General features: G+C 34.9%; 1 protein-coding gene and 1 pseudogene across 1 annotated transcript; both read right to left on the bottom strand.

The window, feature by feature from the left end:
* Window positions 1-5390: 5390 nt before the first annotated feature.
* On the bottom strand, window positions 5391-7050 carry LOC132634167 (probable UDP-arabinopyranose mutase 1). The gene is made up of 4 exons (XM_060350459.1): window positions 6635-7050; window positions 6304-6554; window positions 6042-6210; window positions 5391-5952 (listed from the first exon to the last, which is right to left on the bottom strand). Exons 1-4 carry the CDS (start codon window positions 6935-6937, stop codon window positions 5617-5619), a joined length of 1059 nt encoding a protein of 352 aa, XP_060206442.1. The 5' UTR covers window positions 6938-7050; the 3' UTR covers window positions 5391-5616.
* A 2715-nt stretch (window positions 7051-9765) lies between these two features.
* On the bottom strand, window positions 9766-13275 carry LOC132634166 (septin and tuftelin-interacting protein 1 homolog 1-like; annotated as a pseudogene).
* Window positions 13276-14447: the final 1172 nt, after the last annotated feature.

The following is a 14447-nucleotide window of genomic DNA, read 5'->3' as shown; positions in this document are numbered from 1 at the left end:
ATATGACCCATCAAGAGAAACCATTATTAAAGATCTGCATTGCCATCACCAATCGGCCATGTCGCCAAAGGAACAATAATCATTTTTCAGTAAGTAAAATCTTATCATTATATACAGTAACAAATAGATCATTAGAAAGAGATTTACATACAACTATCCTCTTATGTATAAAGCGTATGGTGTTGTGACAAAGAAGGAACGGAGGGAAAAAAGAAAACAGAGAAATGAATAGAGGGCACTGCTCAAAATATATATATATTAGAACCGGGCGATGTATAACTTTCATTGTTGTAAGCCATATGTTATAGAAAATGTAACTAAGTTGTATTTTAATTAGTAGTATTGATCTCTAGATCCCTCATCCCTCCATATATGTTTAAATGAATATGGTAGATAGCACATTACCAATGGAGTGTTTAACAGCATGTATTTAGTTAGTGAGTACGAGTTATTGCAAAAAAGCACATTATTGGGGAAAAGGGGGAGGAGGAAAGACATAAAAATAGAAGAAAAAAAAACGATGAAAAAGTAAAAAGCGGAAGGAGTATAACGGGAGGAAGAAAGTGTGATGCAAATTCTTGCAATTCAAATCCTTTACTTATGGAATTAAGGATTCTGTTTAATATTTTAACTTACTCATTTTTATATTATTAAATTTTATTCTTTTTAAATGATAATAAAATATTACTTCTTTGATTTTTTTTTAAAAGTAGATACTTATATACTTACAGAAAATTAGATGACAATATATTTATTTTTAATTATGACTTTTATTTTAAATAAATCAAACGCATAAAATTTAGACTGATCTATTTTACTTTTAAGAATATACATATTTTAGTCGAATATGGTAAATCTAATCATTATTCTCATTTCAAATTAAGAACACTCAATAACATCATAACAATCCGGTAAATATATATATATATATATATAGCTGATGGCTAATCCATCTACATATATATATATATCAAAGTTCTACATATAAATATAGTGTTGCTTTGCTTGAAGACGAGTCCAAGAAGTTTGGGTCGATCAAGAAAAGAGGCATTCAAGTCTGAAGAGTAATAGACCACAAGGATTTTATTTTGATACACGTGAAAAATATTTCTTGTGATTGGAGAAGTTATTTTCTTAATATTGCCTGCTATTTCTTTTTTAAGCTTTTTTAATTTTATATTGTATCGTGTGGCATAATAACTTAGGAGTATATGATTTGTCTTATGGCGCTTCACAATTGGAAATGACTGTTTATTATATTGCTTTGAGATTGAGTGTTTTCGCGAAATCTATTAGAATTTACTTTGTAAATGGTATTTTTTTAATAAATAAATAAAGAAAAGAGCGGCACAGTAATAGAAAGTGTATGTGTGTATCATGGTATTAGGAAAGGCATTTATCTTTTTCTCATCTTTTATTTTATTCCCCTATTTTTTTTAATCTTATTTTAAAGAGCCTAAAAGTTATCTAAAGGAATTATCGGTTAAATAAGAGGTGTAGTACTAACAAAACTATTAGTATAAACTCCCTAAAATTAGTTGTGTTGAATTCTTTTACATAGAGATTCTCTGAGAGGTAAAAAGAGAAATAATTCAAATTTTAAGAGGTGAAGGATACATATAAACAAGTTACGTGTGAGTTTAGAAAGTTCTAAGCAACTATTCGTCAAGTTCTTTATTTTATTTTTGTTTCTTTCTCCTCTTCTTTTTGTAGGATCAATTAATATTTTATATATAACATGAGATCTTTTATCTCTTTTATGTTGAAGTGTTTTATTGAAAAACTATTTAAACAATTGATATGTTTTATAACCGCGCGAAGCGCGGACAAGTACACTAGTAAATATAATACCTAATGGAATCTAGCTCGACCTCATAGAGAAACAATATCTACAAATACTTAGGTATAGCTAAGAGATTATCACCTCTTGCGCAATGCAAAACAGTCTCAGTTTTCTTGGCGAAGTTGGATTTTGTCGCCCACACGCCCAAAGAACACTCGACGTGCGCTATATTGAAGTGTACCCCGCAACCTTTCGTGCATGTGTCGTCAATATAATGCATCAATACCTGCTCGTCAAGTACCATAAGCTTGGTAATATGCCTCTTGCCCTGCTCAATACCAAGGCTGATACTGCGGCGAAACTCATCGGTGATGCTTGCTGCTCTGCTTATATGCAAAGTTACGAAAAACCCATCTCGATTTTCAGAAGTACGCGACGCGCTTCAACTCTGAAGCTATCTACTCCAAAGATGTCGAGCTCCCTCTTCCTTTTGCCGATTGCATCAACAATCCTGGTATATTGGATATCCAGGTTGGGGTCTCGCTGACAACAGTTTCTTTGACTTTTTAAACCCTCTTAGAAATAATCCTGCCTCTGCCATGAGCAGAAGTGATGGATTTTCTATCTACAAGCGGCAATCCTACGGACCAATCATGCGCTTTCTTGTCATCCCAATGAAGTCAATTGATCCAGGCATGAAATCTGGATCTGCCTGGTGGACCTATCGCGTCATCAAAGTTATAAATCATTTCGACTTCCAGTGTATCTTTCCCTCCCTTCTTTACTCAACAACCTCTGCTTACCAGCCAGTGATGTTCATGCTTCAACAAGATAATTCTACTAATCTGATGGATTTGATCAAGCTTGATGAAGATGAAGATGAGTATCCGGTACGTCTGCGAGATGTACCAGTTGGAAAGAGTTTACGCGTCTTTTCAGTCCTCTGTGGCGCTGATAAAGAAGAGTTTAAACAATTATTATCCGTTGCATCTGTTGAATTACTCTCAGTGAATGAATGTAGTGAATGTTTATTTACGAATATAGTGTAGCTTTCGCTGTCCTCTAAACATGATATTTTTGGATGTAAACTAACACCTGAGCAAAATATAAACTTAATTAATATCTATCTGCACACGGAGGCGGATGTAGAGGATGAGTTACTGGTTCATCCCAACTCAATAATTTTAGTTTTAACCTTGTTTATGTATCAAAAACTCACTGAATGTGTGTACATATATACTTTGTCCCAATTTATATGGTACAGTTCGGATTTCGAGATTCAAACTTCGCGCGACCTTAGAGAACTTTTGCAACCCCTTGGGCCTTAACCGCTGCGGTGAACCTTCAGCTTGTGTCAAGAGGTGTCAACACTGGTACATATACTTATAAACCCAAAATTTGACTTTTCTATACAATGTAATTTTCCAACATAGGGGTGTCGCTTGACCCCTTGTGGCAAGGGTAAATCCGCTTCGGATAAAAAGTACTATAAGTTACAATAATTAATAATTTAAAATATTTAAAGGACATACGAATAAATCGTGGTACAAAAAATTTCTTGTGTTGACTCTCGAAATTCGAACTATATCACATAAATTGGGACAAAAAGAATAATTGATTTCGAACCTAGTAATCAAGTGTATTATTTTCAAGCACAAATTCATAAATTTTAAACCTTGAACAACTTCTGCTACACGATTAGAAAACAAGAGTAGCTGAGAAAGGCAGAAGATGAAAAATTATTCGAGCAACGGTTGCTTGCATCAACTTGCCAACAAACAAGTGTGACCCAAGAAACACAATCAAAAGTTATCTTGCTCTAACTTTTCAAATATATCGAGGCATTCATGTTAGACTCTCAGAATTGTACTACATTATTTGTAGGGTTAAAACACTTAATTTTGACCATGAATTAGGATACAGATTCTTCAAATATTTTAAGATTTACATAATTTAAAACTACAAAAAAGTACTACAAGTAAACATAACTAATGATTCAAAATGTTTTTAAAAAATTTGAAAAAATTATGGTCTGAAAACTTGTTTGATTCCTCAAATACTAACACCTTCACATAAATTGGGTAAATTGGAACGGAGGGAGTACTACTTTTGAAGGATCCGACACCGTTGAGGAGGATGCAAATCTGAATTTTATGGTTCCCTACTGCGACCTCAAGTTAACCAACAATAATAAATGGGTTCCTATTAAATATTTTATAAATTTTTGAATACATATACAGGGATTAGACAAAAATTACTGGATTTACAATTAAATATTTATTGTATTTAGTAGATTTTTAATACATATACTGGACAAAATTACTGGGTTCATATAAACTAAATGACATTCCAGACCGCCCCTGTCTAACATGGTCCCGATATTTTTAGAGTCCGAACAACTTAGATCAAAAGTACACTTAAATAGAACCTGTTCGTTGCTTCGTATGGGTTAACAAAAGGCTAATAGTTCGAAATAGACCGCTAAACCCGTTAACATATTTTTAAAGTTTTAACCACTCTTATCACTAAATCAAATTTCAAATCCAGAAGACAAGATGATTAGTTTAAAAATCCCGATTTAACCTCATACAGTTTATAGCAGACAATCCTTCTTTTCTTGAAAAAAAGAAACTAACTTTTTCAAAGTTGAAACTAAAGAAGAAACCCCACAACCCAAAAAGCAAAGAATTGTCATAGCGAAATGAACAAACCGTCATGATGAAAAGATCAAAAGAAAGTGAAAACAAAGCACTGTACCAACAGTTCTTGAGTCTTGAAAAAGATTGGGACAGTTTTAAAAGATCCAATAAGCTACTAAAAAGTCCTCAGATTTCTGCAAATTCAGACTCTTCCAGTACTACTACACTGGACTTTTTTAAACGTCTTGAAAACTCTCCAAGAAGTTTAATGTCTTCATTGCAAAACAGCAAATCACCACTAGAAAAAGATGAAGGGGTTAATTGGAAAGTGAAAAAGAATGACTTGGCTGTTGAAGAAATAATATGGGACAGAAGGATTGCATTAGCCAGTGGTAAACTTAAAGGAAGACGCCTTTTCGGAGAAATTAATGATGTGAAAAGTTCTATTACTACTACTACTACTACTTCACAAGAAGTAATCAGTGAAGATGATGATATATGCAGTGATTGTCTTGTTTTAAATAAAGAAAATATGGATGGCAAAAATAATACTTGCTCATCAACTTCTTCTTTTTCAACTGAAAAAGCATCGAAAGATCGCGAAATTAGGATGGTTGAAGGCAATCACAAGGCATCAGTAAATCTGCTGGAACGGAAGAGTTGGCATTATAGAACTTGTTTATGGGTGCTTGTTATGGCACTTTTAGCAATCACTGTATCGGCGTTCACACAGGGCATTTTCTTGATAGCAGGAAAGCAAGTAGAAGAAGTCATTCCACTCCCAACATGAGCTTTTATTATAATTGTGGTTCGTTTTCAATTTTTCGACTTGTTAAAAATATAATGAATGATGAGCCCGCCTTGTTAAACTTGCACATTTTGTTGTTGGGATCTTTTATGTTTCTCCTTACTTGAGTAAATATTTTGTGACATATCAATTTGTTTAGACAGTACACACAAGACACTGTGAAATAATGCTATATATCAATGCCAAGACATAAAAATGAAATTCATTGTTTATTTCTTAAGCAAACAGAAGAAGTAAACATTTATGGCTACAGCCAACCTGCAGCTGAAACTCATTTCCTAGTACACTGACTAAGAAAAGGTTTTAAAAGCCAGAATAAAACTGAATTAAAGCGATAATAAAAAGGTATTGAGATGCAATATCAAGAAACAAAATAAACTTGTCGTCTAAGTAGATTGAGAAGAGTCGCCGTTGGACTTTGCTGGTGTGTTGAATTCTTCCCAAGCCTCAATCCAGGTGACCATAGCATCAGCAAGATTGTGGAAATAGGGATCAATTGGACCAAGCTTTTCCTTGGCCTGCTTAGCGAGTTCAAGATAACATTGTTGAGCATTGGTGCATTCCTTTGGTAAGGTAACAGATTGGAAGAATGGAATCATGTCTTCTTGCCAAAACAATCCCTTGAATTCCTTCTTCAGGTTCACAAATGGATTGCTAGCCTTGCTGTGCCATAAGTATGGCAGCCCTGTCTTCACTCCATAACCTAAATGATCACACACCACCTGCATTTTAAATTACGTTAAACATAATGGACAATTGAACAACATAACATGGTCCTAAATTAAAACAATCAAGAAACAGATTATCATACTTTGGAACACCAACCAGCCCACATATCATCATATCTACCAATAGGTTGGCCATCACCCATAATCCCAAAATACATAGCAGGGCCAACAAGTTCTCTGTTAAACGCAAGGTTCATAGCACACATGGGATAGAGTGTCCCTTTTGGGATTGTCATCACAGCATCCACATACCTGTTTATGCCAACACTAGAAAGTTATAACAATTGAGTAAAAAGTATGCATCCATTGTTTTTCTACATAAAGTGGAAGCTATAATGAACTAACGTTTTATTACGCTCCAGAGGCTTGACGAGCTGAGTGGGGGCATCGTAATCAGGGATGTTAAGCCAGAGGCCATGAGAGACAGCCGTCGGCACACCTGCCCTCAAGCTAAATGGATAACCTCTAACGAAATCAGCACCTTCTCTGTAAGGATCATACAGAGTGTTGAAGAAGTAGGGTGTGGATGGTTTTGTCAGATTTTCAAGATGCTGCGCTAACGCATCTATGTCTTTCCCAGTTGGATCCTTTGCCACCTTTATCACAAGAAAAACCAATCTCATTTCACAAATAAAGCGACTTGTATGCAGCAATAAAAGAAAGTGGTGGTACTTACAAAGCAATCATCATCAATTGTGTAGATGAACTTCTTCTTGGAAACCAAGAATCCGAAGCAACGACAGGCACCATCCTTGAAGGAGATGCAATTGGCCTTAGGACCAAGAATCCGGTTAATGTCATTGCGATTATAGAGCTCATAGTTGAAGCCCTCAGGGACCTTTATCACCTTGGTGGGATCTCCATCTTGGATGATGATCAAATGGTATGGCTCAAAGAATGGCCTCCAATTCTCCAAGAAGTTCAAACTTCTTATGGTTGGTATCACTATGTCTACATCACCCTTCAATATTGGAGCCATTTTTTTCTCTCTCTTTTCAAATGGTGTTCTTTTCCCTTACTTGCAAGTATAATACTTATAGGGGGGAGTATATTCTTCATAAGGAAAAATCTTAAAGTTGTTACCTTAAACAATTATGGTATATGTCAAATGTATTTCCATAATCTAGTACTATTTGTTTTATGGTATGCTTTTGATTTGCTTTCCATTTAAGAAATGGTCAGCTCTTTTACCACTTACTTTGTATTACTTTGTACTATATAATTGACTTACCAATTTGCTTGAGTCAACTGCAGAAACAAATCAAATCAAGATGTTCAACTTTACTAAGTCTTAAATTATAGAGATGCATCTTTTGGTAGAATAATAATTACAGTAGTCTGTGATGGGAAGAAACACTTATAGCATTTTTAGCTTACAAAAATATGTAAAACATTCAGAATCCTCTCTGGTTTCACATCCATTTTTCTTCTATAGGATCTAAAGTAATAGAGATAGTATTCAGAATCCTCTCTGGTTTCAGAAGTCAATCAGAAGCCAGAAAAGAAAAGGAGAGATAGAATAGTAAAATTAGACTAAACAAAAGTATATTTTGACTTAGTTGTGGCTAAAATAATAAGAACCAAATTGAAGTAAAAATATAAAATTCATCTATATTGAAAATTTTGAAATTAAACAAAATAAACATTTTTGAATTGTTTGCTTCTGATTGAAAAAAGAGAAAGGATTTTTGAATTTTGGATCTTCCGGAACTCCTAAAGAGAAATACGCACAGGAAATTTTTGATACATATCAATTACTAACTATAATATTTTGCATTGTCTACATATAGCTAGTTTTAATATCTGGTTAAAACTTCATAGTATTTTATTTAACATACTCCTACTTTTTTTTTTTTGAGAATGGTAACAGTTGATTCTCAGTTTAAATCTGAATTTGTTTTTCTTAATTGTTACTCTTCTAATTGTTTGGCGTTCACTTAGTTACATATACTAACTATATTTCAAGATTGAAAAAAAAAAAAACTCAACCCCTTATTTTGTGTAGGAATTCCATTATATAATTGGATAAGCGTTTGATTCTGAAATATAGAAGTAAGCTTCACATTTATGTAGAATTTTCATTATATTGTTGGGGGGGGGGGGGGGGGGGGGGGGTTTCTATGTGTCTGATTTCAAAACTTATGGTGTATATTCACAACTGATTCAAATTTAAGGCTGTTTAAAGTAATTTATTCCAAACAAAAAAAGAAGTAGTTAATTCCCAGTTGGAATGTGAAAATTCATAAAGCTTTTGCTGCAAATTAGGAGGATTAAAAGATAAAATAAAGAACCTGCAAACATATAGAGAGAAGGTATAGCTGTTTAGGATAAAAGAATGAAGATCAGGGAAGGCATAAACAAATTGAAAATGATTTCATCCCTTCAAACATATTGGAAAATCTCATCAAATTTATAATTTTCAATCTTGCAGCAAGCCATATGTCCCTGCACTTGTCAATATGGTGAAATTTTACTTTTATAAAATAGAAAAAGAAAACAGAAACTATGGCATACACTCTTAACACTAGCACATGAGTTGATGAACATATAATAGGCACCAAACAACTGAAGTATGATGAGTAAACTAACAACGGCTTCTGAAGGAGTATCGTTATCTCATATACCATATTCAAGTTCCACACTTTTAAGTCGGAAAATCATTTTGAGAATGTAAAGGAAAAAAGAAGACTACCATTTAGACCTGAAGAGTATCACCAAGAGGAGAATGTTGTCCTGCTACAAAAGAGAAGGAAGGTTCTCATGAACCGGCGAATCTCCATGGAGATAATGTACTAAGAGAGAAGAGCTGACAGTTCTTGTCAATCGGCATAAAATCATCCCTATCAGATAATCTATTTTCTTAAACTTTGTCCACTCTCACTGTTCTTCCACCAAAACAATTTCTCCCCAAGTGGCCCAAAAGTCATGACAGTTATCAGTGAAACTAAAAGGAAACTGAAGAAGGAAATAGAATTTGGTGTATAATCATCTTTATAATGCACACATCGAGCCACTCCATTGAAGTGGACCAAGCAACATCAGACAGACCCCCAAAACACGAAAAACAGAAAAATTCGATACAGAACCATCATCCATAAGATAAAGGTCATAAGAATTCTGTAAGGTACAATAAAATCAAGTTTTTTCCCTTCTACAAGCTCAAGAGGGAACACACGTCCAATTGAAATGTCAATTAACAGCTTTCTATGCATCCCAAAGTTTTGGTAATGCCAAAGACCATTTGATGAATATTTTCTAATAATCAAAATGTTTCATTAATAGTACAAAGACTGTCTCATAATTCTTTACGAGAAGAGTAAATGGAGTGATTTCACTCCTCTGTCCGAGCTACCTATACCAATTTAATTAACAACTAACATTTTGCAAAGCATTTGATAAAAACTTAGATGTCACATGTGCTGAAACGATCACTTTTCCATCTTAAACCTAAGTTATAGCTCAAGATTACCTAAGAAGCTATAGTAGAGAGAATTTTAACAACGCAAAGAGAAACGAACAAAGTTAAGAGGTAATCTGAATGCTTAGGAAAGCACACAAGTAAGAGATTATGACCTTGTGGTCACTCTCTTCTGTTTTCTCAACATCTACTACTCTCTTTACAGAATAAAAGATAATCGTAATATCATATATATGCATATGAAACTGAACAGCTGCAATTTAACCAGAATAGCCGTGTAGGATAATTAAGATCTACAAATTTAAAATTGAAATTATAGGAGCAGGTGAAAGGCAACGAAATAAGTATTTCATTTTCATCAGAACTTTCTGTGACACTAGAACCAGCACTCATAAATCCATGATCCCTAGAAGTTAGTTTTTAAACAGCTACTAGTTGCTGTCATGAAAGTGAAACTAAAGGATTAAAGACAGCTATCTCAAATTTAATCAGATCAATTCTGCAGGTTCACCAGCTGATCAAGTGACACCAAAGACCACCGATCCTCAATATGTGCAAATACTTTCTGGTTGAGAGAGTCTATGATAATGCCAATGTCACCAAAACCATATACCTGATGACCATTTTGCATTCTGACAGGCTTAGGTTTGAACAGCAAATCATTCTGCTGCGCATGCATCTTAACAATGTCTTTCAGCCTCTCAAGGGCCCCACCTGTACTGGCCATGACAGATGGACGAACTTGAGCTTGTGCTGCTGCTTTTTCCTGATTCTCAACCTGCCTTTGTTCAAGAATCCCAAGATGACTCATATTCTCACTCACACCAGGTTGGACCACCTCCAAGCCTTCAACAGCCTGGTTCATCATGAACAGACCAAGACTAAGTCTATACTGAACATGTTCATTTTCCAGAAGTTCATGTGGTAGGAGTTCTTTCCAGCCTAAGTACCATTTGGTCACTACCTCGAAATTCGGGCTTAAACCCAACCAATGGTACAAAAATTCTTGCCACTTATTGAAAAAGATATCCATCACCCGAATCATGTGATGAATGGGAACAACAGTAGCCCAAGTGTGGACCCAAAAGAACTGATCAACGTGCTGAATTGCTGGATTTAATTGGAAGTCCTTCATGACTGTTTGCAACTTTGGAACGATAAAATTAACCATCAGTTTTTGCCAGGTAATGGGATCAAACACAGTCTTCCAAGGAGACCACGTGCAGTATGCAGACATATCGCTTGGATGCCAAGCATGTAACACACTTTCCAATCTACTACGTATAGTGAAGTAGAAGCCCTCCAACTTCTGGCCCAACAAGGGTAGCCAAGGATGAACCCAGGAATGGACGAGAATAGTTTCTCGACATGGATCCCAGGAGTTCACAGCAGCAGATAACTTGGGCAAGACAATGTTTTCCAGTATGGTATGAAGAACTGCAGGAGGCAACAACTTCTCCCACAATTCCAGAAAACGAAGCATTCGTTCAGGTTCCCTTGCCTGCCAAGTATTAGTGCAAGATATTCTCACAGCAGGGAACACAACTTCCATGAATAGCTGAGAATAAAGGGATGCAGCATCAAATCTGGTAAGAATGTCATCTACTTGCAAAAGGTTCTTCCACAGGGATACCACTTCTAAGCCATAACTTGGAGTTTGAAGTGGATCCCATCCTTGAAAAAATAGAACAAATAAAGGCAGCGCATATTTACATGCTATGCATGACAAGTTACAGAGTTTATATTCCTCAGTGTACTGTTGCTTCAAGTCTACAAATGCTTCGGCAAGGGAGTCTAGTGAAAGTGTACCGAATGTGCTCTCATTTCCGATCCGATCCAACGCACTTACAATCTCTTCCATATTACTAAGTTGTTCCTTCTGGAAAGCTGCATGAGCTTTGAGCTTCTCTTTCTCCATCTGGAAAAGCACAACAATCTCCCTCTCATAGCTCAAATCAGTATCAATCTTTTGTATGTCAAGTTCTACCAAATCAATTATCAATCTAATATTGTGCTGAAGTTCAGGCATTGGAACATAATTGTCCTTTGCTTTTTCTTCAGCATTTAAGTTCTCCAAATTTGTCAAGATTCGAACTTGTGGACCCCTCATATCAAAAACCATCTGAACAACTTCAAATCCCTGCTCCTCCTTCTTGGCCAGCAACTCTTCAGCTGTTATGTGAACCTTTTTTATCCTCTTAGCTTGCTTGGACCATAGCTTCTTTCTTTTGCGTCCTTCCACGGGCTGATCAGAACAACTAGAAGATGTTTTTCCTCTGATTGATCATGCAGTGCTGGTAAACTAATCTCCTTAAACTCATTGAAACCCACACCCATATTCTTCGTTGGCCTCAGCTTTGCCTCTAGAGGAACCACAATTCCTTGCGCATTTTTGCCAAGCCCACCTCCCTTATAACCCATTTTCTTAAGCAACTTCGTAGGAATCCCCTTAGTATACTTCTCAAAGGCACCAAAATCATTCATCTCAGGTCCCTCCCCTCCTGATCCAGAAGATTTCTTCGCTAACATAAACGTCGTCTCCTTTTCTTTCTGTCGTCTTTGTTCTGCACCTTCTTTTATCTTCCTCCCAAAAGCAGTTGGCAGAAATATTTCCTCCTCAATTTCATCCTCATCGGCAATATTGTTGGAACTAGTACCAAATCCAAGGCCAGCTGATATCCCAAATACTAAATCATTGTTCTTCTCTTTGGTATTGCAATCAATTTCTTGGTTCAGCACATTGAAAGTTCCAGCTGAGACAAAGTTAACAGGCTTGTTGAAGAGTGATTTCATTGTAACAACTCTTTTTTTTTTTTGGCTTCTTGGAGGATCCTAAATTCACAATACCCAGAGGAAAACAACACTATCTGAAGTTGTTAATTCCACGTACTACTAAAAAATGGGAGAGAGATACTCTTAATTAGGTTTTTACAAAGAGAGGACGCATAACATAATTAGAGACATCAAAGAAGAACAATATTCGTAAGTACTTAGGATCACTCTGATTTAAATGTCCTGTTGTCGAATATTGAAGCGACAAAGGATAGTGTCAGGTTGAGAAAACAAAAAGAGACAAAGAAAGGGCTTGGGGCGATATTACGACTGTAAACTGAAGGTTTCAGCACAGGCCAATGATGAGTAGAAAACGGAGCAAAATTTGGGGCTAGGCGGTGGATTTCTCCCTTTTGTACGTTAGCATGGCACTCCTATTTCCTTACGTAAACCTGCATTATCCCTTTAGAGGGTGTTTGGAATGGCTTATTTCAAAGTGTTTTTTTTGGGGTGGGGGCTTTAAGCTCTTTTTTCATTTTTTTTTTGTTAGTATTTGAGAAAGATAAAAAGTATTATTAAGCATTTATTTTTAGGAAAAAAAAATACAAAAATAAGCTAAAAGCAAAAGTTGAATATTATCAACTTATGGCTTTTAGCTTTTACTTCTTCTGTCAATTTTTACTTATCTTTTATAAAAACTAGTGTATTTGACCGCGCTTTGCGCGATTGAGGAAAAAAATATTTTACACATATAAGAGTCATAAATTGAATGAAAGAAAAATAAAGGTACAAAAATTTTGGTGTAAAAATATAGATAATCTCCACATCTAGTTTAAAATATTTCTTTCTTCCAAGAAAATAAAATTTACAAATAAATGCACAAAAAGTAAAACATGCTAATAAGAATTACAATTGTAGATTTATTGAAAAGTGAGAGAAATATATGAAGAAAAAAAGACGAAAAAGGTAACATGTTTGTCAGCCTTAAATCTCTCTGAGAACATTCACTTGATACAAATAAAAAAAAATCAAAAAGATAACAAACCAAAAAATACGAAGTAAAGCAATTTAAGAAAATTAATGATATTCTCATGCCTATCAATAAAATAGTAAGGACTAATCTTAAAGCCAACCATTTTTTTCCGTGAGATACACACGAAATACATGCAGGATCATCATTAGGACCATCATACTTGCCGACCATCGATTTTGTCCGGATCCCACCCTTCTTCCGAAAAAAGGGAAGGAGAAGGATAAGGATCTTCTTCAGTGGATCCCTCTTGTTCCTGTTTATTCTTTAAATACACAAAGATATTGAATACATTGTTATAAAAAATAAAAAAAATGAATGCACCTGCTTGTTAGTCGTGAGCCTCTCTCTGAGTGCATCGACTTGAAATTTAAAAAATAAGTAAAGTCACAAAAAATTTATAAGATCGGATACCTCAATACCTCAATGATGATTTCAAATTTAAAAAAGCAAACTCGCATATAGTGGTGCAAGGGGAAGAGATCGATAGGAATAGAAATGACATCAGAGTTTTTAAGAGCTGTGGTAGCTTTTGTTTCGTCATTCTTTTTTTTTTTTTAATCCCTTTTCGAATCTTGTATGACATTTATAATTTGTTGATTTGGTGGAGCCTGTAACAACAGAGACACGTACACCAACCTATAACTCTGTCAAATAGAAATTCAATTTGACCCTAAACACATGTTGTCACACCCCTTTTTAACCAGGAGTTAAAGTTAGAAGTATGACGTATTGGAGATTCCTGTTTTTGTTTGTTTATGTTAAGAAGTCGCCACCTAATTATTTATGGTGAATTAGGACACCTAAAGTTACTTAAAGTTATGTTTAAAGTTAACTCTGTTTAAGGTCTGCGAAACTTAAGATTCTAGGCAAGGGTTCAATTAGTCTAAAGGGAAGGTATTAGACACCCTTTAAGACCCATTTAACAATGGTTAACCGACCGGACTTATAATTAATTAGGCTAAGTGTAAATATAGTGTTATAGGAAAAGAAAATAGCTTTGTAAATATGACTAAAGTAGTAAATAGCCATGTAAGAATGCTCTTTAAAATAGGACTTGTAGAAAAATAATAATTTGTATAAAGAAAAAAGGTATTTCCAATGTTGTTTTGAAAACACGACTTATCAATGTCGTTAAGGTTTTTAAACGGAAGTATAATAGCGTTGTTTAAAATAATACTTGTAGAAAATAGCAATTGCATAAAAGAGTTTAGTTAAAAAATAAACTAAAAGAAAGCGGGACATGTAATGTTTATATGTATTTGGAGA

The sequence above is a fragment of the Lycium barbarum genome, chromosome 3 (assembly GCF_019175385.1).
Source record: "Lycium barbarum isolate Lr01 chromosome 3, ASM1917538v2, whole genome shotgun sequence".
NCBI classification, from domain to species: domain Eukaryota; kingdom Viridiplantae; phylum Streptophyta; class Magnoliopsida; order Solanales; family Solanaceae; genus Lycium; species Lycium barbarum.
Note: the sequence above shows the minus strand (reverse complement) of the source record. Positions and strands in the feature narration are given on the sequence as shown.

What these genes read in the sequence shown, in the direction of transcription:
- LOC132634167 (XM_060350459.1), bottom strand. Translation starts at nt 6,937, where the DNA reads ATGGCTCCAATATTGAAGGGTGATGTAGACATAGTGATACCAACCATA. An exon ending in CCTCTGGAGCGTAATAAAAC is followed by an intron (nt 6,211 to 6,303) that starts GTTAGTTCATTA and finishes TGGCATAAACAG; the next exon opens with GTATGTGGATGCTGTGATGA. An exon ending in GGGCTGGTTGGTGTTCCAAA is followed by an intron (nt 5,953 to 6,041) that starts GTATGATAATCT and finishes TTTAAAATGCAG; the next exon opens with GTGGTGTGTGATCATTTAGG.